Here is a 27,560-nt window from a genome sequence, read left to right as displayed (position 1 = left end):
TAACAATAATTCGGTTTTAACTCAAACACGAGATCTTATTTCACCATAATATTGTGCTTTGCAACAAAACTGTTACAAGTTCAGTTATTACACTGCAAAAAATGCTTTTCTTAGTATTTTTGTCTTGTTTCCAGTCCAAATATCAAACATTTCTTAAATAAAGATGCATAACGTTATATTACTAAAGTAGTAAAATGACATAAGATGTTTTCTGGTGCAAATAAAGAAAAATGTAGTTTTTGCTTAAAACAAGCAAAACATGATCTGCCAATGGGGTTAGAAGAATGATGTCCAAATTGGGCTCTAAGGGGGTCTCGCCCAGGGTGTAATTCAATGTAGAACCGCCACTGCCTTTAGGTGAGTATATATACAGTCAAGGCCAAAAGTTTGGACACATTACTATTTTTAATGTTTTTGAAAGAAGTTTCTTCTGCTCATCAAGTCTGCATTTATTTGATAAAAAATACAGAAGAAAAATGTAATATTGTGATATATTATTACAATTTAAAATAATTGGTTTTCAATTTATTATACTTTAAATTATCATTTATTTCTGTGATGCAAAGCTGAATTTTCAGGATCGTTACTCCAGTCTATCACATGATCCTTTCGAAATCATTCTAATATGATGATTCATTTTCAAAGTTGGAAACAGTTCTGCTGCTTAATATTTTTTCATAACCTGTGATACTTTTTTAGGATACTTTGATGAATAAAAAGTAAAAAAAATAAAAATAAAAACAGCAAATTTTAAAAAAATAGACATTTTTTTTCTTTCTTTTTTTGGAATAAATCAATACTTTTATTCAGCAAGGATGTGTTAAATTGATAAAAAGTGATAGTGAAGATTTATATTATTAGAAAATATTTTTTTTATTTTGTATAAATGCAGTTCTTTTTGAACCTTTTATTCATCAAATATATTAGGCAGCAGAACTGTTTCCGACACTCATAATAAATCATCATATTAGAATGATTTCTAAAGGATCATGTGATAGACTGGATGTCACATGTGACACTGAAGACTAGAGTAATAATCCTGAAAATTCAGCATGGCATCACAGGAATAAATTCTTTTTTAAAGTATATTGAAATTGAAAACCAATTATTTTAAATTGTAATAATATATCCACAATAATATATATATTCTGTATTTTTTTATCAAATAAATGCAGGCTTGATGAGCAGAAGAAACTTCTTTCAAAAACATTAAAAATAGTAATGTGTCCAAACTTTTGGCCTGTACACGCACACATACACCTGGTACAAAGAAAAGAAACCTCAAAAATACTCGTTTGCTTTCAATAGATGTTTTATACACATTGGAGTTTTAAAAAACATTGCCGTTTGAACAGATGACAAGCATATGATGTAGAACTCTCGTTTTCTTTGGCCAACAACTAATATTTTTATTAAGCGGTCGAAGGTTCGGCTGTGTGGATCATTCCCTTCTCGAAGAGCAGCTCGGCCAGAGACATCTGCAAAACGAGATTAATTTCAAACACAGAATAACACATGTGCATAAACACATACATGCAATTTCAACAGGTCATATAGGGCTAAAGTCCATGAAATCCACACGGTACCTTAGCCTCCGCTGTCTCGCATGGTAAACTGGCCACAGAAACAAACTTGGGATATGAATGAATCAGAAACTCCATGGCATCTATGTGCTGTTAAAACACATGATCAGTCAAATGCTTAATAAAGGTAAAAGCTACAGTCATTAGAGACATTAGAGAGTGCAGGTTTACCTCTGCTTTCATCTCAATGTCCTTGGGTTCTTCTTTATGATAGACTCTAGAGTTCTCAGTAGTGTAATACAGACGCACAGTGTCTCCATCACTGCACAACCTATGAAGACAAGTTATTTTTTTGATTCTAACACATGGCATATACCATTTGTGACCCTGAACCACAAAACCAGTCACATGGGTAAATTTTTAGAAATTGAGATTTATACATCATATGAAAGCTGAATGAATAAGCTTTCCATTGATGTATGGTTTGTTAGGATAGGACAATATTTGGTCGCGATACAACTATTGAAAATCTGGAATCTGAGGGTGCAAAAAAAAAAAAAAATCGAAACATTGAGAAAATCTCCTTTAAAGTTGTTCATTTATGTTCATGATTGTGCTGCATTCACTCACAAAAATAAATGTTTTATATATATACGGTAGGAAATTGTATATAAATTGACCCATACAATGTATTATTGGCTATTGCCACAAATATACCCGTGCGACATGTGACTGGTTTTGTGGTCCAGGGTCACATTTAACACAAACAAAACAACTAAATAAATGTGTATCTTTATCTGAACATCCATCTGGAGTTATATTATTTTGAGTTCTCTCATCATGTTCAAATCAGACTCACTTTATGCACCTTAAAGGAACACTCCGACTTTTTGGGACTTTAGCTTATTCACAGTATCCCCCAGAGTTAGATAACCATTTTTAATCGTATAAATACTGGGAACTATATTCTCACTAGGCGTAGGAGCACAGCTACTTGGGCGGAGTGATTACTGCATTATTTTGTCTCTTATTGGGATTAGTATGCTACCTTATCCATTTACATCCAGTCTTTGTGCTAAGCTAGGCTAGCGGTGGGTGCGTCAAATAACACTTACAGAACGCACAGAAATGAAAAAGGTATGTATGGACTTATCTAACTCTGGGGGATACTGTGAATAAGCTAAAGTCCCAAAAAGTCAGAGTGTTCCTTTAAAGGAGAGTGAAATATAATGTCTTTTGCTCTGTAGATTGAGAAGTGTTACATGAAGATAATGTTCTGGATGAGGTACCTTGCCGCTCCGGCCCGCATCAGCCTGATTTTGGTTTGGCCCTTGAGTTCAACAGTGACATTAAGGGCCTCACCGTCTCCCCATCGAGCAGGAGCCCCGTACACACTGCCGGCCTTCTCCTCTACAAAACACACACACATACATTTTATTAAACGGACAGTTTAACATACAGTATCAAACAGAGCTTGATCTCTGATTCAACACAACTACTTGTTTTGAGATATCTAATTTCTTTAAAAACAGAATTTGCAAACATATATTTTCTGAAACTCAAAGAATTAGTTGAGACTGACATTTGTATGTCTGACCATTCAATAGAGATATCACCTTTAGTTTTCATGCAACTGATAGTTTTCAGTCACGTGACTGGAGCACAAAACATCCATGGAACAAATTTTCCATCTATTTCAAACCACTAATATTTAGATCACCTCTCAAAAGGCACTTGATTAACAAAAAAGTTGCAGTTATGTTGTATTACTCAATGTTGTACCCATATATCAGTTACTGTAATGTTGCTTGGGCTAGTACCCCCCCCCCCCCCCCCCTTCAGAAGCAAGCTTTAAGAATAATATTTTGTGTAAATCGTAGACACCCCTCCCAATCACTGTTTGCTCAGGCAAGTATTCTTAGTGTTTACCAAGTGAATCAACTTCAAATTGCTTTATTCGTTTATAGCTCTATAAAAAAGTTATTTCCCCAGCACTTTTGTAATATTTTTATTTTTAATAATGAATTTCACCAGTATCCGACTCGTAGTAGTTGTCTTATTAGGCCTGCCTACTCTCGTACGACTCAAACACAGTTTAGTGTATTATACAGAGGGTTAAAAGTATGGAACAGTCTTCCCACATCATTTATTGAGGTTTCTAAAGAAAAGTTTAAACAGAGAGTAAAATTGTTGCTACTAAGTTGTCTGAATTTTCCATATGGGTTTGTGCTCTAAAATCCAATTTTAAATTGTTTTGTAATATGTTTTTAATTTGTTAAAAATAATTGTTTCTATGGAGATTGCCACTAATTAAGCCCCTTAATGAAGAATGACATGTCATGTTAGAAGAATGACAAAAATATGTGCTCAGAAATGCAAGATTTGGGCACTTGTGATTCATATGCAGCCCTTGCTGCAGTGTGTCAATCACTAAAAGTTAAAACACTAAAGCTTAACGTGAAAAAAACTTAATGTGCCTTATATTAAAACAGTGATATTAAAAGATCAAATCCCGCATACACCTTATTGATGATGCATGTACATAATACGCATCATCAATAAGGTGTATATTGAAATTGGTCTTTTAAATCACTGTATTACTACATTAGTACTTAGTAAAAACCTGGAAAAAATGACTGGTGTGCCGTGCAGTGGAGGAAAGCCTTGTTTCGCCCTTCAGGTGTCAGGTGTCACGTGAAAACTATGAGTTGTAAGACTCACCAGAGTTCAGCAGAGGTGGAAGGCAGTCGTGCAGAAAGTCTTTGGCTTTCTGATCTACAGCAGCATCAACTGGCGCACACTGGATCAGTTTCTTCATCAGGCCCTGAACGTGTGCAATGAATTTGTCTCTTCGTGGGTCTTCCTGTTCACATGCACGAGTCATTTCAGTGTCGATATAGATCAGGAATGGACAGATCGAAGCTTGTATATTAATGGAGTCTGAACACAAGTACCTTCTCGGAGTTCTGAACTCCCATGAACTGAAGGTAATCGAGCGGCAGCCCCTTCCTGAACTCAACATCATCTTCCATCGTGATCTCCAGAGCTGCTGGCATCAACTGCAAATCAAAAATATTCGCTGAAGTGACAATATCATTGAGTGAATCAGGGTCTTAGTCTTACATAATAAATATCTCTAGAGCACATTTCACACCAAAAATCAAACAAAGATTTTTAGGGAAATAATCCATCTCTGTGAGTCCACATAATGCAAATGAATGGATGATGTTTGAAAAACACACACAGCAATCATGATGGTAATCCATACGACCCCAGTGGATAAATCAATGTCTTCTGAAGCCAAATGATAGGCGTGTGCAGGGCTTGATATTAACTTTTTGCTTATTACTGGATTTCCAAAGTTACTAGCCACTCAGCGTTTTCACTGGCCATAATTTTGACATTGATACCATGGGGAAAAACTGACATAATACACTACCGTTCAAAAGTTTGGGGTCAGTAAGATTTTTAATGTTTTTAAAAGAAGTATATTCTGCTCACCAAGGCTGCATTTATTTGATAAAAAAACACACACAAAAAAAAACAGTAATATTGTGAAATATGACAATTTAATATTTCTATTTTAATATATTTTAAAGTGTAATTTATTCCTGTGATCAAAGCTGTATTTTCAGCATCATTACTCCAGTCTTCAGTGTCACATGATCCTTCAGAAATCATTCTAATATGATGATTTGCTGCTCAAGAAACATTCATTATTATTATCAATGTTGAAAACAGAAAAAAATCTTTGATGAATAGAAAGTTCAAAAGAACAGCATTTATTTAAAATAGAATATTTTCTAACATTATAATATCTTTACTGTAACTTTTGATCAGTTTAACTCATCCTTAATGAATAAAAGTATTGATTTATTTTATTTCTGTCCCCCAAAAATACAATTTTAATTCTTACAGACCCCAAACTTTTGAACGGTAGTGTTTAATGTTACAAAAGCTTTAGATTTCAGATAAATGCTGTTCTTTTGAACTTTCTATTCATCAAAGAATACAAATAAAATAAAATAAAAATAAAAAATTGTACACAACTGTTTTCAACATTGATAATAATAATGAATGTTTCTTGAGCATCAAATCCTCATATTAGAATGATTTCTGAAGGATCATGTGACACTGAAGACTGGAGTAATGATGCTGAAAATTCAGCTTTGATCACAGGAATAAATTACACTTTACTGTATATTCACATAGAAAACAGCTGTTTTAAATTGGAATAATATTTCACAATATTACTGTTTTTGTTTGTATTTTTAATCAAATAAATGCAGCCTTGGTGAGCAGAAGAGACTTCTTTTAAAAACATAAAAAATCTTACTGACCCCAAACTTTTGAACGGTAGTGTATATTTAATATTATCTCATAATTTGGCATCAGGTATATTAGGCTGCTGTCACTTTAAGACCTGACGCACGGATCCATTATACTGTTACACATGCGTTTTCTTTCTCGACTGTTTACATTCACTTAAAACACAACTGACTGCATTTACATGAATACTCGCCAAGAACGGCATTTTGACATTATTTTGTGTGTGTTTGACTGAAGAAGCGCAATAAGCAGCGAAAACAAACTGAATTTAGTACTGAGAGGCGGCTTAATGTTCACGCATTTTGGGTTTTGAGCACAAAATCTGCAAGAATGAGTAAAATTATGCGCAATGTCACACTGTAACTCAAGCCCTGTAACACCAACAATATTAATCCAAGGCAAATGACTACATTGCACTTAGTTTATTATTTCAGATGCCTTTTTAAAAGACTACAATTGAAAAATGTATGTGTTATATATCAAATTCAACCAGTGAAAGAGACTGCGTTACACGCCACTCCTGAAATACACCCACATTTGACGGGTTGGCGGGTGTTAATGTCAAGCCCTGGGTGTGTGTAAGAAAAATACTAAGATTTTCAAGTAAATAATTTTAATGTGAGTAAATATTGAGAGAATTTTCACTTTTGGGTGAACTATCCCTTTAATGGCCCTAGAATAGGTTCATTTTCTTTAGATTTTGGTGTGAAGATGTTTTGACAGTTGAAATTCATTAATGATTGACGGCACAGAAGCAGAAGTAAAGGCTTGTACTTTCAGGAGCAGATCTCCCCAGCTGTTCCTCTGGTAGGAGGAGACGGTGATGTGCAGAGAATGAACGTCGGGCAGACAGTCACCCTGATGAATGAAGCCACGGGGAAAATACAGCAGATCCCCAGCTTCCAACACCACGTCCATGATGGGCTGCCCGATCTCCTTCTGACTGAAATTAGCTTGAGGAGAAATGCAACAGACAGAGGGTTTATTCACTTCAGAAAGAATCAAATACGTGTTTTTATCAGGTTAGCTAATATGACCAGCTATGTACTTACGACTGGACACCAGCGGCAACACTTCATCTTCAGAACTGAGGGAAGACAGAAGAGCTATTAGTTTAGTTTTTCTGAGGAGTTTGATATGTTACAGTCCTATTATGCTTTTTTCCACATGTTCATCTTTCTTTAGTGTGTAATGTTGCTGTTCGAGCACAAAGTCCCTCCAGCGGGAGTTCTTCTCTATATCAGTGTCAGTGTTTCTGAACTCCTGAAACGCCTCCATTGTAGTCTTGAGTTTCTTCCGGGAACGAACACGTCACAATATTCCTCATTTAAATAATTCATACGTAGAATAAAGGGGCGGGGCCTGGTTGAGTTAGTTAGTAGAGTGTTAAACTGGCAGTTATGGTAAGGGGCGGGACATTTCCCAAACACACTCGAAGCGCTTGCTTGGCCAATCACAAGACACTGATCTAGCCGACCAATCAGAACACAGTGTGCTTTTCAGAAGGAGGGGCTTCATAGAGACAGGAACTAAACAGAGCGTTACTGACAGAATGGGAAGAGAGGAGCTGCAACAATGGAGAATATGGGGAAAATAATGTGGTTTTGGAACATTAAAGCATGAAAACCTGTTCTAGAAGACCTAAAAACTAAATCAAGACTTTGAAAAAGGGCATAACATGGCCTCTTTAAAGCATAACTGATGACTCACCGAGGGTTGTACACTCTCCAGTGCTTTTTGCCCTCGAGCTGAACAACGAAAGCCTCTATATCGTCATAGTGAGGAGCAAAGCCCTGCGTCCCCGGTGGTGTTAGATACCTGAAAAACATATCACAGGTCAATGATAACTGACAGTGAAGAATCTAATATTTATGAGTAAAGTTTATGCATCGCCACATACATGTTTGCCCCTGCCATGCTGCCAAACTTCTCCTGAAGAATGGAGAGCACTTGCCACACAGTGGAGGAAAACGCTTGAGGATTGAGCATCCTGAGAGAGCAGCCGCTCTGACAACACACAGCAAACAACAACATCTGTCAATAAACTTCACACTTTCATAGTCAAATCAAAACTGAGGCTTTACAGAAGTGTTATGTTTATTGTTAAGACAGCCCTACTAATTTTAAGAATGTTTGCACAACAGAATATTATCACCTTTGCATCTTTTACATTATATTGCCCCCACTATTGGAGTTATATATATACATATATATAACCCTGGATCACAAAATCAGTCACATGTCGCACGGGTATATTTGTGGCAATAGCCAAAAATACATTGTATGGGTCAAAATTATCGCTTTTTCTTTTATGCCAAGAATCATTAGGATATTAAGTAAAGATCATGTTCCATGAAGACATTTTGTAAATTTCCTACCGTAAATATATAAAACATTTATTTTTGTGAGTGAATGCAGCACAATCATGAACAGAAATGAACAACTTTAAAGGCGATTTTCTCAATGTTTAGATTTTTTTGCACCCTCAGATTCCAGATGTTCAATAGTTGTATATTGGCCAAATATTGTCCTATCCAAACAAACCATACATCAATGGAAAGCTTATTTATTCAGCTTTCATATGATGTATAAATCTCAGTTTCAAAACTGTGACCGATGTGACTAGTTTTGTGGTCCAGGGTCACACACATATATATATCAGTCCCTCCAGAAAAACGCGATTATGCGATCGCATGATTCCATGCATAATCAGCCAAAGTCCGCATATTTATGCGGGGGGCGCATTTTTTTAAATACGCCGCACTTTTGCCGCATAAATTGCAGATTTCCGCGTGCAAAATATGCGGGCTTGCATGATTTCATAATCCCCGCATTTTCGTTGCAAAAAGTCAGCAGAAAGTTGACAAATGTTGGGTTTACTTCACACAAGCGCAGCCATTTCCCCTGTTGCCATGGGAACGTTATGAAGTGACGTAATTACGCGACATCATTGAAAAGCTGCAAACCCCGCGATAGGCCTATTTCACAAAAATCCGGTCGTATCTTACACCGCAGGCCGTGCTTTGCATGTTTTCATGGAACAACTGGGGAGAAGTTAAATCACGTCAGACACAGAAGGCAAAAAGACGTGTCTGTGGTGTGAAGGAGTAAGTTAAGCAGATGTTGAAAATGGAGTGTTGATGCTGGTTCGGGAGTGATGCCCTGACAAAACATGTTTATTGCACTTGATTGTTATCTGATTTGCACGTCATGCACTTTTATTTATTATTATCAAATGTTGGCAAATTAAAATTGTTTGTAGAAGTTGTTTTCTGTAACTTTCTTAAAAATGAGTGAACATGGAGCATTTTTTCCGTGAGCGGGACTGGAAAACCCGGAGTGGATCATGAGCGGAGTGATAAAAGAACGCTTAGAGTGGAGAGAGGAACATGCTTTTGCTCCACTCCAGGCTTTGATCGCATCCCCCTAAGCAGGGTGAATAGCCTACACCTCGTCTTTCCCATTCAAACTAAAATGAAGACATTTATTACACTATTAATGTAATTGGTGTTGGGCAATCACTTTTTTTTTCTCTTTTTCATCAAACTGCAGTTTTTGCAAGTTCCCGCAATTTTCGCAAGTTCCCGCAATTTTCGCAAGTTCCCGCAATTTTTGCAAGTTCCCGCAATTTCATCGCATAAAATTGCATAAATATCCCGCATATTCCATCGCATTTTTTAAGAAATCTTGCCGCATAATCAAGGATTTTTGCCCGCAACAATCACTAAAAAACTCCGCGTTTTTCTGGAGGGACTGATATATTAGGGGTGGAACGGTACATGTATTCGTATTGAACCGAGACGGTACGGGCGTCACGGTTCGGTGCATGAATACACACGGAGAATACACGGTATAAAAATAAATAAAACTTGCGTGCAAATTAATTAATGTAATGCGGAACTACTGTCAGATACGCGGGTTCTTTAGGGACATCTAATCTGTAGCTCCGCCTTAGCTCTGAAGCTCCGTGGCTATAACTTATGGGCTATAATCATAGACATAATATCTATGGCTATAATCATAGACAGGCTATAATGGACAGGCTGCGATGTCAAGTTTGCAATGCTGGAATATGTTGTGTGTGTGCCTGCATGCGTGCGCGCGCGTGTGTGTGTGTTCAGAGAGGCGCGGGCGCGATCGAACAGTGGAAACATAAAAACATACTCATTTTGTTCATTGGACATCATTCAAACTGCAAAGTGTTTACTTATATTTGTGTACACTCGTAATAAAACACAACATTGTGCTTTTGTCAAACTGTAAACTCTTGTCAAACTGTGACCTACAACTGTCACCCAACACAGTGAGTAAGTTACACATTCTACATTGATCAAAAGAAAATCAAATTTGTTTTTAATGGTAGTATTATTTTATACAGAAATAAATTATTTATAATTCAGATGAGAATAAAGTTAGTGTTATTAAAATTAAGGAAAACAAATATATTGATCTGAAATATAGCAAATTAATTTTAAATTCATTCAGGTACAATTACCAAACATATCTCAAGGTCTTTTTTGTCTTTTTATTAATTTAATTAATAAACTAATTATATAAAACTATTGGCAATGCACTACAAATAAACTGGTTCTATGCCTTTACTTTATTAATAAAACTTATTTAAAAAATACAAGGCTTAAAACATTTATTTTCCTTTGGTGGAACAGCCTACAGACATGCACAATAAAAAAAAATTGCCTTCTACATTTTTGTTTTGCTTTTCCCTCCATTGTACCGAACTCGTACCGAACCGTGATGTCTGAACCGAACCGTGACTTCTGTGTACCGTTCCACCCCTAATACATATATATGATCAAAGCTAAAATGTAATACCAGTAATCATACAACACATCAGTTTTAGTGTATTAGGGAAATGTTCATGATCTGTACCTCTTAGAAATCCCACACTGTGTACGGTAACGCTCTTCCTGGAGGATTGTGTTTCTCTCTTTTGCCATTTGTGTAGCTCGTCACGTCCAGGTTCACTCCATACTGCACATTATCCTGAGCAAAACACTGAACATTACATCTGACAACAGCTTTAGATATACCGATACCCTCTGAATCAAAGAACAAAAATTGCTTACGTTTCTTAAGATCTGGTCAAACTCGGCGGTAGAAAAGAGTCCTTTGTAATAATCTGGATTCTGCCGTTGGATCAGCATTGGTTTCTTCTCCCAGTTCTCTCTATAAATGTAGACAAAACAAGACATCTCTGATCCAAAGCAACTTCTAGTAACCTTTCTGGATGACTTACTAGGTCAATCTAATGCAAACTGCTTAAGAAAAATGATCATATTCCAATACCAATATCAAAAGAAACATTGAATATCATTTTCATGAAAAAAGTAGTTGACTGCAATTTAGAGCTGCGTGATTAGCTGTTAAAAGATCGTGATCTCGATTCAAAAAGCCACACGATCTTATTCCTAAATGACAACGATTCAGTTCTGTCTATTAAACCTTCGACAAGTCCGATCACAGCGAACATTCAGATCTGTGTTATGATCCAGAGAGAGCAGTTGTCATGAATAGGTATGACACAATTTCACAGTCACATTATCATTATTTCTGTTACAATACTGGGATAAAAGTTATAGTTTGGGTATAAACACTGATGTCTACGGTAGAGATCAAAATACAGTAATTCGCCTTCTGAAAGTAACTTGAGGCTTCAAATAAAGACTGTATCAATTACATCGTTACACCAGTAGGTGGCGACAAGTGACTGTTAAAAATGTTATTTGTCATTGAATCATTCGTTCAAGAGATTCGTTCAAAAATGAAGTGAAGTCTTTATGAGTGAGTCATTGAATCATTTACTCAAACCAAGTTTTTATTTATTTATTCAAATTAATGAAATGTTTTTCTATTAATAGACTGCAGAAATTAATATTTTGTCAGAACCGCTACTAAATTACGTTATGTTGTCTAGCTATCTATTCAGAATCATGGGAGAATCATTAGCTCTGTTTTAAACCAAAAAAATAATTAATGATTTTTAATCAATATGGCAGAATTTGTTGTAACAAGCTTTTTTATTATTAAGTCTGGACAGGATGAGTTTTATTATTGTCATACGGTACAGGGAATGAGTTTTTGCATTATAGCATTGAGTTTATAATGTTTATAATTTTGTGTTTCAAGTCCTTTATTTCTACAGTACTTTATACAACACAGATTGTTTCACAGTAATAAATAAGAAAACAACAGTATTGATGTCACAGAATTCAACAAGTATGAAACAACGTCAATTTCAGCTATAAAGCAGCTTTACAGAAGACAATAGTGTCATTATTCAGCTAAAGTCCTATTATCACTGTAAATCCATGTTGTTAAAAGCGCTATATAAATGAAGATGACTTGACTTAAAGTCAGTTGAGTGTTGATTCAATTCAGTTCAACAACAGTATTAATTTTGCAAAGTTCATCAATTATGAAACTAATTCAATTGAGCTATAAATGTGTGTGTGTGTGTGTGTGTGTGTGTGTGTGTGGTCTCAAACCTGAGAAAGCTTTTGTCTTGGACTGGGTGAATCAGCCACTGGAACAGTCTGTTAGCTCTATCTCTGCTGTTGTTGACCTTCGCCAGATCCGTCAGGAGTGCGTCGAGGGCTGGACTGTCAAATCCTTCAGCGTCATCGGTCTCACAGTCCTTCTCCTGGAAAAACCAGAACATCGTGAGCTTCATATCTCCACTAATGCTCCTGTATCTGTCGCTGTACAGTTAGACACTTACGCCTCTAGATTTCTCAGAGCTGCTGGGCCTCATGCGGGATTTCAGAGGTTTCATTCTTTTCTTTTTATTTGATTTCTTGTTTAATTGGATGCCATTCTCCTTTTTGATTTTCTTTGCTGCTGGTGCCTTAGCCTGCAAAACAGAAGTCATGCTATTACATTTTACAGCACTTACAAAAAAATAAAAATCGCGCACATAGTGCAGGTGGGAGGAGCATCGTGTTCCGGCTACAACTGAGTTCCCACGGGACTTCAGCGCGAGACTACAGCTAGCTGTCTAAAACACTATTTAGGTGAGTTTAAACAATGGCTAAGTTGCTAAACGCATCTTGTTGTCATGTAAGGGCCCTGTTCATGTTGGACAGACATTTTGTGTCTGTTAAGAGGCACAAAGACACTCTTTAGGTTAATGCCCCCATAACTGCCGTTTTAGCTGAATGGGAGCTCTGGGCATTAACTGTAACAGCTCCGCGTTGCAAGCACTGATCCGTTTCGTTTTTTTTTCTATAGACAGTACTCACAAAGGTAAAACGATCAAGATTAACTTAAAAATTCACCGGAGTTCTCCTTTAAGTAGGTCATATTAAGGCATATATTAAGTTTTTTTAGCTGTTATGAGAAAAATAAATCTAACGAAATCTAAAATCTAAATCTAATAAATCAAAAAAAAAATTCTAACGCCAATTCAACATGCCAGAATAAAACCTGATTTTTGAACAATGCGTAACGCCACTCGGCCTGGTGTGCCAAAACACTACATTTTAAACTTCAATGTTTAATTCAAAACAATCTCAAAACGCGTTGTGACTTTTTTTTTAAAGCAGTAGCCTATATACATTAAGGGCATTGAAACTAGGATCTTAACTAAAACGCGTTCCGCGTAATCTCTCAAAAATTATGCCACACTACTCCATTTATTTATTTTTTAAGGACTGCTTTTGAAATCACTATAAATTACTATGCAATTGTATCGCTCACGAGAGCTCTTCATTTATCTAATTCCTCAATAGAATAGTAAAAATATTCAGCGTCATTGCTCCTAATATCGTCTCTATTTTTAACTTTTGATTCAATTTTTTCAGTTCTAAAATTGATTCTATCTTTGGTTCTATTCTGTTGTAGCCTAATAGGCCTATTTACATATATGAAAAATATGCCTATTAGGCTTAGGGTTTTATATTTAACCCACTTACATTTTAAAATACGGCAATTGCTGCTGTTTTGCACAATGTCCCTTTGCGCCACCTGGCGGTCATTTCGGGAACGACTTTGAAATGCGGCTGGTTTATTTTCGCCGCGGTGATTTCGCCGCGGCGGCTGGCGTGATCATGAGACCCGTCGCAACATAACTAGAGGTCGACCGATTCATCGGTTTTGCCGATATATCGGTGCCGATAGTTGATTGGTGGAACTATCGTAATCGGCAAAAATCCACACCGATAGTTTTTCCGGATTGCACATTTAGATAAGAATGTTTCATTTAGCACATTTCAGTTCAGCACTGTTTTATTTGGAGTGTTTTGTTTGTTTTTAATCCAGTATTCATTTAAAAAAATATCGGTTGAATAATCGGTTATCGGCATGTACGGTCAAACCTAAATATCGGTATCGTAAAATCCACTATCGGTTGACCTCTAAACATAACTTGCTAAAAATATGGCTGGACTTTGGACCAATGATATTTCCCCCGGGGACGTCACTAGTGACTACCCAGCATGACATCACAGAAATTGAAAACAAGCAAATGGCAAAATGTCACATACTACCCGTCAAAAATGCGAGTTAACACTAGCCCCTTTCACACAGAGATTCCGGAAAATACACGGATAAAGTGACCCGGGATTTGACCCGGGTTCGTTTGATTTTGGTCATTCACACTGCCAGTGATTTTCCGGAATCAGAGAGTGCGTTCACACACAACCCGTAAAAATGCCGTAAAGACACGTGACATCGATGTGACTTGTAATGTCTCCGCAGCGTCTTAAGTTTGCTTATGAGCTGCGATCTCTCTCTCTAGAAACCACGCCTGTGCATTTGTTTCTCTGATTCGATCATAAACTTGCGCATTATGTACCGTTTCACAGCTGCCGAACGATCCCGGCTTCAGCGTCATCACTACGACACGGCATTGTTACGGCTTTTGTTCACACAGCGCGCGTTCCGGGACTGAACACGGCAATGTTACTAGGTCCCGACCCGGCATCGATCCCGGCATAAATCCCGGGTCGAGTTTGCGTTCACACAGAAGGCGCTCTGGCAATTTGCCGGCAATTTGCCGGGTTCAAAGCGCTGTGTGAAAGGGGCTACTGTTACGCTTTACTGCACCACCACGGCTTATTTAACAAGCTATTGTCCATCATCTTTCAAAGAGCAAAGAGAAACAGCTGTGAAATCACCAGCTGTGAGTGTGAACGAGCCTGCGGTCACAGTACCTGCTCAGTGAGGGACCATCCAGACGTCTGACAGTGAGTTCTCAGCAGGAGGGATTTGGAGGTCTTGGGTTGGAACTTCTCTTTGATGAGTGTCGCCCACAGACGGCGTGCGGCCCTCAGCTTCGCTATTTCCATATAAAAATTCATGCCTATGCCCCAGAAGAATGACAGTCTAAAAAGAGATAATGCACAGTAAATCACAGTACTGTACATGAAACCTTTAGAAAACTCAACATGTGATCAGCTAAAGACAAAAAAGAAGGAAAACCTGACCATGCCCCCAAAGTAGTTATATAGTTACATCACAACCGTAGATATTTGATGATCGCACTAAGCCACATCACTCCTCCCACCACCATGCATTTTCAAAATTCATATAAAGTTACCAGGCAACTGGTGAATAACACTGTTTCAACATGGATTTCTACTTGCATTTGGCGCTTTGAACACTGGCTAACATGTTAATAGTGTCCGCAGATGGCGCCACGAAACGTAACATTCACAGATTTAAGCAATTAAATCTAATATATAAATACAGAAAAATCACATTCTTTATTATTATTATATCATTATCATCGTCTTTATATCCTATAATGTAATTATTAATTAATATGCATTAAATAAAATGTATAGTAACTGAATTAATTTGAAATAATGTATTCAAATATAGTAGTAGCAATAATAATAACAACAATATTTATGCAATACATTTTATATATTTTATTAATTTATAAAATGTATCAATTATAATTGTATTAAAGAAACAGATGGATTATTTATATTCATTTCTAATACTATTCATATTATGATTAATACTGTTAATAATAGTGGTAGTAGTTATAATAATGTATTATTTTATTATCAATATGATTATGATTTTTATAATATGTATTGTGTAATATATCATTTAACATGTTTAATAATAATCCTACTAATAATAATAATAATAATAATGTGTATACAATCAATACAGTTTAATACATTTCATTAATAATTAATTACATTTAACTACTTAATAAAAATGTATTAATTCAAGTTTGTATTAATGACTAAATAAAATAATCATAAAATTGATATGTTTTTTTTAATCATCATTATGTATCAATTATTTTATTATCGTTATTATTACCATTGTTTAATAAGCATTGTGTAATATATTATTTAACATGCTTTTATTATTTTATATTATTATAATTAAAATAAATTCATGTTAAATAATATATTACACAATAATAATAATAATATAATATAAGCAATACTAATAATATGGAATTGTAGAACTGTAGAGATGAATGTAAATGTCACTGAATCTCAGAGTTAACCTGGGAGCGAACTCATCCATGGTGAGTCCAGCCTTCAGTCCGGTCCTGCAGTATTCCAGTCCATTGGCAATAGTGTAAGCCAACTCCAGGATGGCATCAGCGCCAGCTTCCTGTATGTGGTATCCACTGATGGAAATAGAATTAAACTTGGGCATATTCTGTAAGAAGACAATTCAATGTGTTACATAGAGTCGAGGAGACAGACCCTCAGAATATTGATTCAACAAAGACAGTCAAAACTGCGAGGCTGTGAAAAGCCCATAAGCTAGGATCACAAAAGAACAGATAAAGAACAGAGTTTCAGAAAAAAAGATCAAAGAAATCAATCACAATTCAATATGTAAATACTACTAAGGCAACATCACTATCATATGCTGAACATTCTATCAATACAAGTCAGTAGAAGATTAAAAATGTATCTTAATCTTTTTAAAAGTAGGTTTATAAAAAAGTCGTTTTTAAAGTTCATAGACAAAAAAAGCAGCAATTATAGAAGTTGTGTAGAAGGAAGAAATATAAAAAGAATATGCCTAAGAGAGAGAAAGAATGACATTTACAGACAGTACTGTGCAAAAGTCTTAGGCATGTTAATATCCTGTTCCAGTTATTTATATCTTTTGCTGTAGTGTGTCAGTAGGAAATATCAGTTTACATTTCCAAACATTCTTTTTGCCATTAATTGTAATAATCCAGTGAGATTTGTGTATGCACAAGGAGTCTGACAACAGCCGGTATGATCTGATCTCACCATCATCGAGTCCGTCTGTGATTACATGAAGAAACAGAAAAAACTGAGACAGACTAAATCCAGAAGAACTGCGGGAACGTCTCCAAGATGCTTGAAGAAACCTTCCTGCTCATTTCACCCGCCTCATCCGCAAAGCGACCACAATTGTGAGCGATGAAAGTCATCCAGCTCACAATCTGTTCAGCCTCCTGCCCTCTGGGAAGAGGTACAGGAGCCTCTACTCCCGCACTACCAGACTCAACAACAGCTTCATCCACCAGGCTGTTAGGATGCTGAACTCTCTCCCCTCAGTCACCAGGCCGTCAAGAAGATGACCCCCCCCATTGATCTGAATTAGTTAATAGAAGTTGAATCATAAATAAATTAAATGTGTGATTGTATTTTTGAAAGCATTACAGCATTTTAACACAAGTGCCAGTACTTTCACAGTACTGTAGAAACAAACTCAAGAAAGAAACTGCAAACTCCTCAGACTAAAAAAGGTGAGGGGGGGGGGGGGGGGGGGGGGGTTCAGACTAACTTTTTTTTTTTATACATGCCATGGGATTAATCAATGCATGCTGATGAATGATGTATAATAATAATTATAATAATTAATCTGCATACCCTAGTTTTGCACTGATGTAACAAGACTGACAGTGACACAATAAGACCTCATGTTAGCATATTTTTACTCTTAAAAAAAAATATATTAAAAAACATGTATGTTCTTTTATGTTTGATTATAATTTTACTGTCTTCACATAGGGATGGGATTTGATAAGATTTTATCAATAATAATGCCACTGACGATTCTGATTATCGATCCAATTCTTTAACGATTCTCTTATCGATTCTTGATAGCACTGTGTGGAAAAATGTTTAAAATGCTTTTAAAAAAAGTGGTTTTATTTATTTTAAAGTTTAAGCTTGAGTTAGCAAACTGTACTTTTTATATAATGTATGTAATAAATAGAACCTTATTGTAAAATGTTACTGATTAGTTATACACCGATTCAGACGTCTCCTGAGTTCACTGTTGGAAAGATCAGTTGTTTTAACGATTCATTAAAATGAATCGGTTCAAAGGAGTCATTATTAGTTCGCGAATTGGACGTGTCGTGCGCGTTGTGTGATTATCCCAGCAGTTAGGACATGGACATCCAAGATTTGTGTCAAGTTGTCAACATAGAAAACATTTCATCACTGTATAGTTTTATTTCGTTTAATTAAAGTGTTGTTTTATGTCAGCTGAGCTGAATGTCCGGAACACTTTTCAGAGAAGATAAGGAAACTTATTTAGCACAATTCACACCCAGCAGTATAATTCAGGGAAAAAAAAAATCTCCGAATGCTCCACACGAAACTTTGGTCTTCCGACCTTTTACCACCGTGTCGATTTCTTTTGATTAATATGTGCGAGGGAGAGAGAGCAACACAGCGCCTAGTTTGGAGACGGTGAAGTCGTTTACACAGAGAGTGCGCGCGCGCGACCGGCTCTCTCTCTCTCTGGTCGTTCTTTTAGTTAAAACATGCGCCCTGTCACAAACGCAGCCGTTCATCTACATTACCCACCGATCAAATAAGACTTTGGCGGGCGCTAAAACAAGTTCAATGCAGGAAAATTCATGCGTGAGTTTCCATTAGACTCGCACGGTAGCCAGGCAAATGGCGAGCTCAGCTGTTGTTGACGCTGTGTGTGTCATGGTGTGTGTGCTTCAAGATTATGACGCAAGTGCTAGATTCCGATTGGCCAAGAGAAAAAGTGCTAAGATTCCGATTGGCCCAGAGAAATGTAAATTATAAGAATTATCCAATAATGTTTCGCAATTCTAGCCTGCATGGCAGTTTACTGTGAGAAACAACCCCCCCCCCCCCCCGTTATTATTTATAATAACACATAACTGCATAAATTAAGATATTATAGAATAGGTTAGAGAATCTCACCTTGTGAATGTAGAAAAACATCTAAAGGTATTTTAAGAGGTAAAAAGTACTAGGTGAGTTATAATCTGTCAAATATAATTCTTCTGAAGGAAATCAACTAATTTCAGGGCAGAAATAACCTTTCAATCAATAAGTAGAGGCTTCAGTCCCTATTACCACGGACATAAGCTGATGTTTATTTGCAAGTCATGTCTGTTTGATCCACATAAAAGCAGCTGTAGTCGTAAAGAGACTGGGCGATACAGCTTTAACACGCTGCGCGCGCTCCCGCGGACGGCAATCAATTTTCGGCGGACCATCACTTTTCGGCACGACACCTGTCAGTCAGATCGGTCAGATCCATAGACAGTGGTCAGACCTATTATACTGTCTATGGTCAGATCTATCTATCTATGGTCAGATCTGCTTGGAATATTTGCTTCATGGGAATTTACAGCAGATAGACCGTTTGTGCCATAATACAGTTGTTGTCATTTTTTGATCTAGAAAAAATTATGATGAAATAATGGAAAATGAATCATTAACAGTGCTGTGATTAAAAAGCATTACGAAAAAGCATTCAAACTAATTACCACTATTAATATAATTGATTGTGTTACAGTATCATTTTTACACAAATGAACATAGATTAGATTTATTTATAACATTAAAACGACATAAAACCTATAGCTGGCATATCTCAAGAAATATGTGCAATAATTCCGATTATTTGTAGCACAAACCAACCTAAGTATATATAAATACATGTATAATATATATATTTTTCATTATTATTATTACTGAACTTTATATATATATATTTTTAGCTTGTAAAGACACACATTATAGGCCTATATTGTGCATATTTCCAGGGCATTAAGATACTGAAGCTAAATTAAATTAAAGTTTTAAAATGTGTACGTAATAGTTTTGACCAATAGTCTAAAATATAAAAAATATATGCACTTGTACAATATATGGTTATTGTTGACGTAAGATTTATGCGTGAAAGAGATTCACACTAATTCACTTTAATAAAGATGCTGACATGCATGCTATTCTTGCCATGAAAGTACAATAACATTAACTTCCTTAGATGAGAAAAAAAAGTTCTTAGTTCAGATTAGTTCTTATTTAATTTTTTTTAAATTTTTTTTTTAAACAGTATCTAACAGCATTAAAAAGACAATTAAAAACTCCTTCGCCCTGTGGTTGCTCCGACATGGTGCTAATCAGTGCTAATTAAGTTAACAGTTAACATGTGCTATGTGAGCATGCAACGCAACTTATCGTCCAGGCCCTGGTCATCTCTAGGCTCGACTACTGCAATGCCCTTCTGGCTGGACTTCCAGCATGTGCGACCAAACCCCTACAGATGATCCAGAATGCTGCAGCTCGTCTTGTCTTCAACGAGCCCAAGAGGGCCCACGTCACTCCTCTGTTCATCTCTCTGCACTGGCTACCTCTCGCTGCTCGCATCAAGTTCAAGGCACTGACGCTTGCTTACAGAACTATCACAGGCTCAGCTCCCTCCTACTTTCACTCACTCCTACGAGTCTACATCCCTACCAGACACCTACGATCGGTCAACGAGCGACGTCTCGTGGTTCCATCACAGAAAGCCACAAAATCACTTTCCAGAACATTCTCATTCACAGTTCCATGCTGGTGGAACGCTCTCCCCACCCTCATCCGGAATGCAGAATCCCTGACAACATTCAAAAGACAGCTGAAAACCCATCTCTTCCGTGAGCACTTAACCTTATAAAAAAAATTTTTTTTTTTTAAATTACAAAAAAATCCTTTCCCTTTGAAACATCACTTATCAGGCTTATGCTACTCTGAATAATACCTGAACTTCGTATTTTGAGCACTTCTTGCGTTGTTGTTGTTTTTGCCTCTTTATGATGACTCGCTGAATTTTTGTCCTAATTTGTAAGTCGCTTTGGATAAAGGCGTCTGCTAAATGACTAAATGTAAATGTAATGTGATTTGATGATTTGAACAACATGCTCTGCTCCCGCCTAAAGTGTGATGCGGGCCTAATTTGCATACAGATATCTGCAACGTCATTTGGCCAAGTCAAAACTCTAATTCAAGATATCTGTAATTATGTGAATTAAGGTGAATTAAAGGTGAATTAAAGATATCTTGAACTGGAGTTATGACTAGTCAGAATCAAATTCAAGATATCTACAATTCAGTTGCAGATATCCGTAATTCACATAGTGGATATCTGCAACTGAATTGTAGATATCTGTAATGATAAACCCCATACAAATGAATGGCAAAAGTGACATCATTTGTCCTAGGAAGAATGTAGTTGCGAATATCTGAAATGTTCTTTTTGACTAGGCAAAACTGAATTACAGATATCTGCAACACATATCCAGTCTAGCTGTTAAATGTTAAAAACGGCTTGCCATATTGTCGCCCTTTTAACATTTAAAACACATGTAGGATATGAATTCTTGATATCAAAAATGAACATTGTTACTAGTAGCAATTCAATTGTTGATATCAAGAATTATCATTTTAACTAGTGAAAATGTACATGTTGGTATCAAGAATTAGCATTGTTACTAGTAATAACGTAATTCCTTATATCAAAAATTGCCATTGTTACTAGTAGAAATCTAATTCCTGATATCAATAACTATCATTTTAACTAGTGAAAATTCAATTGTTAATATCAAGAATTATAGTTTTTACTAGTTAAAATTAAATTGTTTATATCAAGAATGAACATTTTTACTAGTTGAAATGTAATTCCTGATATCAAAAATTGCCATTGTTACTAGTAGAAACATTATTCCTGATATCAAGAATGATCATTTTAACTAGTGAAAATTGAATCATTGATATCAAGGATTCATATCCCGGAAATGAATAAAAGTTAAAACGGCTTGCCGTAGGTTTCACAATCAGGGATTTGCTGGAGGAGCGTAGAGTGAACTTAATCATTCCAGCATTCAGTACTCTTGATGTTTGTGGTGTGTACCACAACACCTGGTTATAACACCTGGTATCTGCTTACTGTATTTTTCAAAAGAGCCAGGTATTTTGGGCAGAGCTTCAATTTCATTGCAACAAAATCATCCACTAATCTTGGAAGATTATGTGGAAGAAATTAATGAAAAGAATGCAATTAAACAATGAGTTAAGGGACATTTTATTCCGGGAACAAGAAAGAACTATATACAATAAAGCACAGCATAAAAATGAACAATGAATAAAATAATGTCAACAAGAACAAAACGTTTGTTTTTTTTGGGCCCGCCACCACCCCCCCTCTTCGGGGGACAACTTTTTTTTTTAATAAAGCAAAGTATATACACAATATGTTACAATACAGACAATAGATACAAAGAACAGTAGTAAGAACAAAACTGATGAACTGGCAAAGACTATGAAAAAGAAAGAAGAAGTGGAATGAGTAAGAGGAGAAATTAAAATAGCAGCAGTTAAAAGAACATGTCAACTACAGAGCCTTAAAGGAACACTCCACCGTTTTTTTAAATAGGGCTTATTCACCTTCTTTCCTACATTTAGGTAGGTGGGCAAATGCATTTTTGTCTCAGTGCATGCATTGTTTTAGTTTGACAGGGTCGGCGCTAGCTTAGCTTAGCATAATGAATGGAATCCTTTGTTGCCAGCTAGCATGTCCTGAGTAAAAGTGATATAATTTTTTTTAAAAACCCACCTAATTACTTCTTGTGGCCTGCGTATTCACAACAAGTACAAATAGCGATGCAGATTAACACTAGACAATTTCCTATGCAGATATTGACTTGGGACTATATTAGGGGGAAGCACAGGTGAAGCACTGCTACTTGGGCGCAGAGATATCACGCCCAAGTAGCAGTGCTTCGCCTGTGCTTCCCCCTAATATAGTCCTTAATATATAAGTCAATATCTGCCTAGGAAATCGCCTAGTGTTAATCTGCATCACTATTTGTACTTGTTGTGAATACGCAGGCCACAAGAAGTAATTAGGTGGGTTTTTTACATTTTTTATATCACTTTTACTCAGGACATGCTAGCTGGCAACAAAGGATTCCATTCATTGTGCTAAGCTAAGCTAGCGCCGACCCTGTCAAACTAAAACAATGCATGCACTGAGACAAAAATACATTTGCCCACCTATCTAAATGTAGGAAAGAAAGTGAATAAGTCCTATTTCAAAAAACAGTGGAGTGTTCCTTTAAACAAGAACAAAACTTTTTTTTTTTTTGACCCGCCACCACCCCCCCTCTTCGGGGGACAACTTAAAAAAAATAAAAATTAAAGTATATACACAATTTGTTACAATACAGACAATCGATACAGTGCGTAAGAACAAAACTGATGAACTGGCAGAGACTATGAAAAAGAAAGAAGAAGTGGAATGAGTAAGAGGAGAAATAGCAGAAATTAAAATAGCAGCAGTTAAAAGAACATGTCAACTACAGAGCCTTAAACAAGAACACACAAATTAAGCACTGAAGACGGGAGCGGTCTGTCCAAATGCTGCAGTCTATGCTTACACCCTGGGAGACGTCCGTGTGCTCGTCTTCACTTTCCTCACCAACCTGCTCATCATCATCATCCTAACTTGTGCCAGACACAGATAAAACTTACACAAACAATATAACGGACTTCCCTGTTCTCTCAGCCGCTACACTGCAGTAGCGCGCACTCTTGCACGCGCAAATGAGGCGGAGCGTGCTGTATCACTTCACTAAAGTGCAAAAGACATACGAGCATGCAACGTCGTAAATTAGTAAGTTAAGAAATAAAAGTAAAATACCAATAAATTACGTTATTGGTACGTCATGTGTGTTGCTATTTATCAGGAGCAGTTTCATGTTTCTTTACCAGTTCTTCTAATTGTGTATCACCATGGTAGCCTAATTGTTTGTTTCCATAACAAAATGCCACTTACTGGTTATTTTGTATATTTTTATATAACTGTGGTGGCTCATACCAAGATTGTATTAACAAAAAAAAAGTGCCTACTGTTTATCAGTATTTGTTAGGGGTGTAACGATTCGTTTTAACAACGATTCGATTCGATTCACGATTCATGGTTGTCGATACGATTCAAGGACGATATTGGTTCATTTAGAACGATACGATCCGAAACGATTCAGTGACTTGAAATCGATTCAGTGACTTTTTAGCCAAAAATTATTGTAAGTGAATCAGGTATCAATTAAATTATGGATATAAACAAACAAGTAAAACACAAATGAATGTAAAATGCATTCACATTTTATTTTAATAGGTAGGACTGAACGATTATGACAAAAATGATAATTGTTGATTATTCCCTTGAAATTGTAATTGTGATTATTAATTACGATTATCACAACTATGTTTTGAATAGTTTGGCCATGGGACCCACATTTCCCCATGGTCATCAAGCCACGACCCACCTTTTTAGGAATTATATAAGCCTATTATAATACATTTGTTTACACAAAAATTGTTGACACACAAGTTCTGTCCCCCTTTACTTAACATACAAAATTTAAGAATATGACAAATACTGATAGACAGTAGGCACTGCGAGGTTAAGCTATTAAATAGCAGTCCCAAACTAGTTTTTGTTAATACAATCTTGGTATGAGCCACCACAGTCATATAAAAAATATACAAAATAACGCCGCATTTGCGCGTGCAGTTGAAGAGTGCGCGCTCCTGCAGTAGCCTATAGCGGCTGAGAGAACAGGGAAGTCCGTTTTTCTGAGGTGAGAGACTTTGCGCTGCTTGACAGTTGTCGCGCTGCTGCTGGCGCGTCATGCATGGCGACGACGACACAGATAGGCAGACTGAATCAAGTCACGTTTAACGCCTTTATCATTAAATGTGCAAAGAAAAAACATCCATATAAAGTCTAACGTGCTTAAATCCAATGCGCTATTTCCTAGTATCGATACAATCGATTCATTACCTTTTAAAACGATATTAGATCGATATATGTCGTCCGGAAGGCCAACTTGCCGAGCACAGATCGATCCAGTTGGATCGTAGGAATATAAATCGATACATCGATGTAGTTGATGAATCGTTACACCCCTAGTTTTTGTCATAACATACAAAAAAAAAAAATTGTAAGAATATGACAAAAACTAGGGGTGTAACGATTCATCAACTACATCGATGTATCGATTTATATTCCTACGATCCAACTGGATCGATCTGTGCTCGGCAAGTTGGCCTTCCGGACGACATATATCGATCTAATATCGTTTTAAAAGGTAATGAATCGATTGTATCGATACTAGGAAATAGCGCATTGGATTTAAGCACGTTAGACTTTATATGGATGTTTTTTCTTTGCACATTTAATGATAAAGGCGTTAAACGTGACTTGATTCAGTCTGCCTATCTGTGTCGTCGTCGCCATGCGTGACGCGCCAGCAGCAGCGCGACAACTGTCAAGCAGCGCAAAGTCTCTCACCTCAGAAAAACGGACTTCCCTGTTCTCTCAGCCGCTATAGGCTACTGCAGGAGCGCGCACTCTTCAACTGCACGCGCAAATGCGGCGTTATTTTGTATATTTTTTATATGACTGTGGTGGCTCATACCAAGATTGTATTAACAAAAACTAGTTTGGGACTGCTATTTAATAGCTTAACCTCGCAGTGCCTACTGTCTATCAGTATTTGTCATATTCTTAAATTTTGTATGTTAAGTAAAGGGGGACAGAACTTGTGTGTCAACAATTTTTGTGTAAACAAATGTATTATAATAGGCTTATATAATTCCTAAAAAGGCGGGTCGCGGCTTGATGACCATGGGGAAATGTGGGTCCCATGGCCAAATTATTCAAAACATCATTCAATGTTGTGATAATCGTAATTAATAATCACAATTACAAATTCAAGGGAATAATTGACAATTATCATTTTTGTCATAATCTTTCAGTCCTACTTATTAAATAAAATGTGAATGCATTTGACATTAATTGTTGTTTACTTGTTTGTTTATATCCATAATTAATTGATACCTGATTCCCTTACAAGAATTTTTGGCTAAAAAGTCACTGAATCGATTTCAGGTCACTGAATCGTTTCGGATCGTATCGTTCTAAATGAACCAATATCGTCCTTGAATCGTATCGACAACCATGAATCGCGAATCGAATCGAATCGTTGTTAAAACGAATCGTTACACCCCTACTTTCCGGTATTGTTGGTAACATGCTGTTGCTCAAGCTTTTCAGGTATTGGCAACATGCTTGTTGCCCTGGCTCACTCACGTAACTATAAAGCATCCAGATTGCGCTGTCAGTTGGTTTTGGGGGATATTGGCATATGGTTGTGTTTTGGGGGGTTATTGCTGCTCTCCCTGCTCTTATCCATGCTAGGCTGCATGGATGCGCAGGGAGTTCTCGCCCAGAACGGAACCATACCGCCAATCCAAATTGTATGCTAATTGTCAATCATATATGACGATAGTGGTCCTAACAGAAATCAAGCATAGTGTTAGTTCTGGCAGGTCACGTTAGTCAAGCTCGCATCAGCTGACTATCAGCTGATCCACATCTACCTATAGGAATACGACACCTATCACCGTATACATATATAAGCTGCTTCAGTATTATCAGCAGCAGCTATCGCGTTTCTCAGGAGCTAATTACCCTCCTCCATCCCCAGCTCCTCCTCTCGTCAGTCAGGATTTGGCATTCTGATTCCCCTCGAATCAGAATAAATTCTCGAATTATGTCGTACTTTAAAATCTTGAATTAATGATATCTGCAATACATTCTGTTTACCCCAAGGGGGGTTATTGCTGCTCTCCCTGCTCTTATCCATGCTAGGCTGCATGGATGCGCAGGGAGTTCTCACCCAGAACGGAACCATACCGCCAATCCAAATTGTATGCTAACTGTCAATCATATATGACGATAGTGGTCCTGACAGAAATACCAAGACATGGAAGACTCACTCCCAAGACTTACCTGTTCTACTTACCTGCGATACTCATCTTCAGTCTATGTTCCTGTGTACCATCTGCCATCACCGCTGATCTCCTTCATCTTCCGTTCACCAGCCTGGTCTAACTCCGACTGCAAAAGACATTCTGTTATTTTTCCAGCTAAGTTCTTCAATCAATTCCACATTGCCAATATCAACTCAATTATACATCTGATGGTTCCGTGCTTCTGTTCCTAATAAACTACTGTTTATTCTACTCACCTGTCCGACTCATCTCTAAACCTGACAGCTATATAAATGAAGGTGATTTGACTATAACAAGAACATTACAATGAACACAAATTTGAAAATCTCACTACAAATAATCCAGAATTTAAGACAAAAGATAATAATCTTACTCTGCCTGTTACATTTCGTCACCCATACAACTCCTCGTGTAATCTCTCCAACATCGCCATACTAGACCATGGATGTTGTATCATCTGCTCAAAGCTGGGGCGTTCAGTTGGATTCCGGGCTAGACACTGTCTAACCAGATCCACGCAGGCTGTACACATTTTAATAAGCTGGTTAGTCATGACCATATGACCTGGCATTTTTGAAAACAGCGATGCTCTCGCTGTACGTTGAGCTATATA

At 36.8% G+C, this 27,560-nt stretch overlaps 1 protein-coding gene, 1 long non-coding RNA gene and 1 pseudogene across 4 annotated transcripts in view; 1 reads left to right on the top strand and 2 right to left on the bottom strand.

Moving 5' to 3' along the window:
* The window catches only part of LOC309490836, a 30,730-nt gene extending 7,441 nt beyond the window's left edge, over nt 1-23,289 (top strand). Inside the window, exon 2 of the long non-coding RNA XR_014202852.1 lies at nt 22,487-23,289. This is a non-coding gene — a long non-coding RNA (uncharacterized lncRNA). The remainder of the gene's footprint in view (nt 1-22,486) is intronic.
* Nucleotides 1,300-18,924, bottom strand: LOC309490809 (ribosomal oxygenase 1-like; annotated as a pseudogene). The gene is made up of 17 exons (XR_014211737.1): nt 18,647-18,924; nt 16,345-16,502; nt 15,023-15,194; nt 12,592-12,723; nt 12,359-12,513; nt 10,940-11,039; nt 10,743-10,856; nt 7,753-7,859; nt 7,563-7,670; nt 6,905-6,939; nt 6,627-6,805; nt 4,478-4,582; nt 4,245-4,386; nt 2,813-2,933; nt 1,755-1,854; nt 1,587-1,673; nt 1,300-1,478 (listed from the first exon to the last, which is right to left on the bottom strand). The product of XR_014211737.1 is annotated as a ribosomal oxygenase 1-like (transcript).
* LOC309490808 (uncharacterized protein) overlaps nt 22,083-27,560 on the bottom strand; it is a 17,137-nt gene continuing 11,659 nt past the window's right edge. Inside the window, exons 12-13 of one of the 2 annotated variants that reach the window (XR_014202834.1) lie at nt 23,235-27,469; nt 22,083-22,522 (exon numbers count right to left, since the gene is read on the bottom strand). Coding sequence is in view for 1 of the 2 variants with exons in the window: in XM_082160093.1 (XP_082016219.1) it covers nt 27,339-27,469 (131 nt within the window). In the remaining variant the exon portion in view is untranslated. Of the gene's footprint in view, nt 22,523-23,234; nt 27,470-27,560 lie in introns of those variants that run through there. The other variant, XM_082160093.1, reaches the window with a different exon arrangement.

This window comes from Leuciscus leuciscus, assembly GCF_965113295.1.
Source record: "Leuciscus leuciscus genome assembly, chromosome: 25".
Lineage (NCBI taxonomy): Eukaryota > Metazoa > Chordata > Actinopteri > Cypriniformes > Leuciscidae > Leuciscus > Leuciscus leuciscus.
The sequence above is the reverse complement of the archived record's forward strand: the minus strand, read 5'-3'. Positions and strand labels throughout refer to the sequence as shown.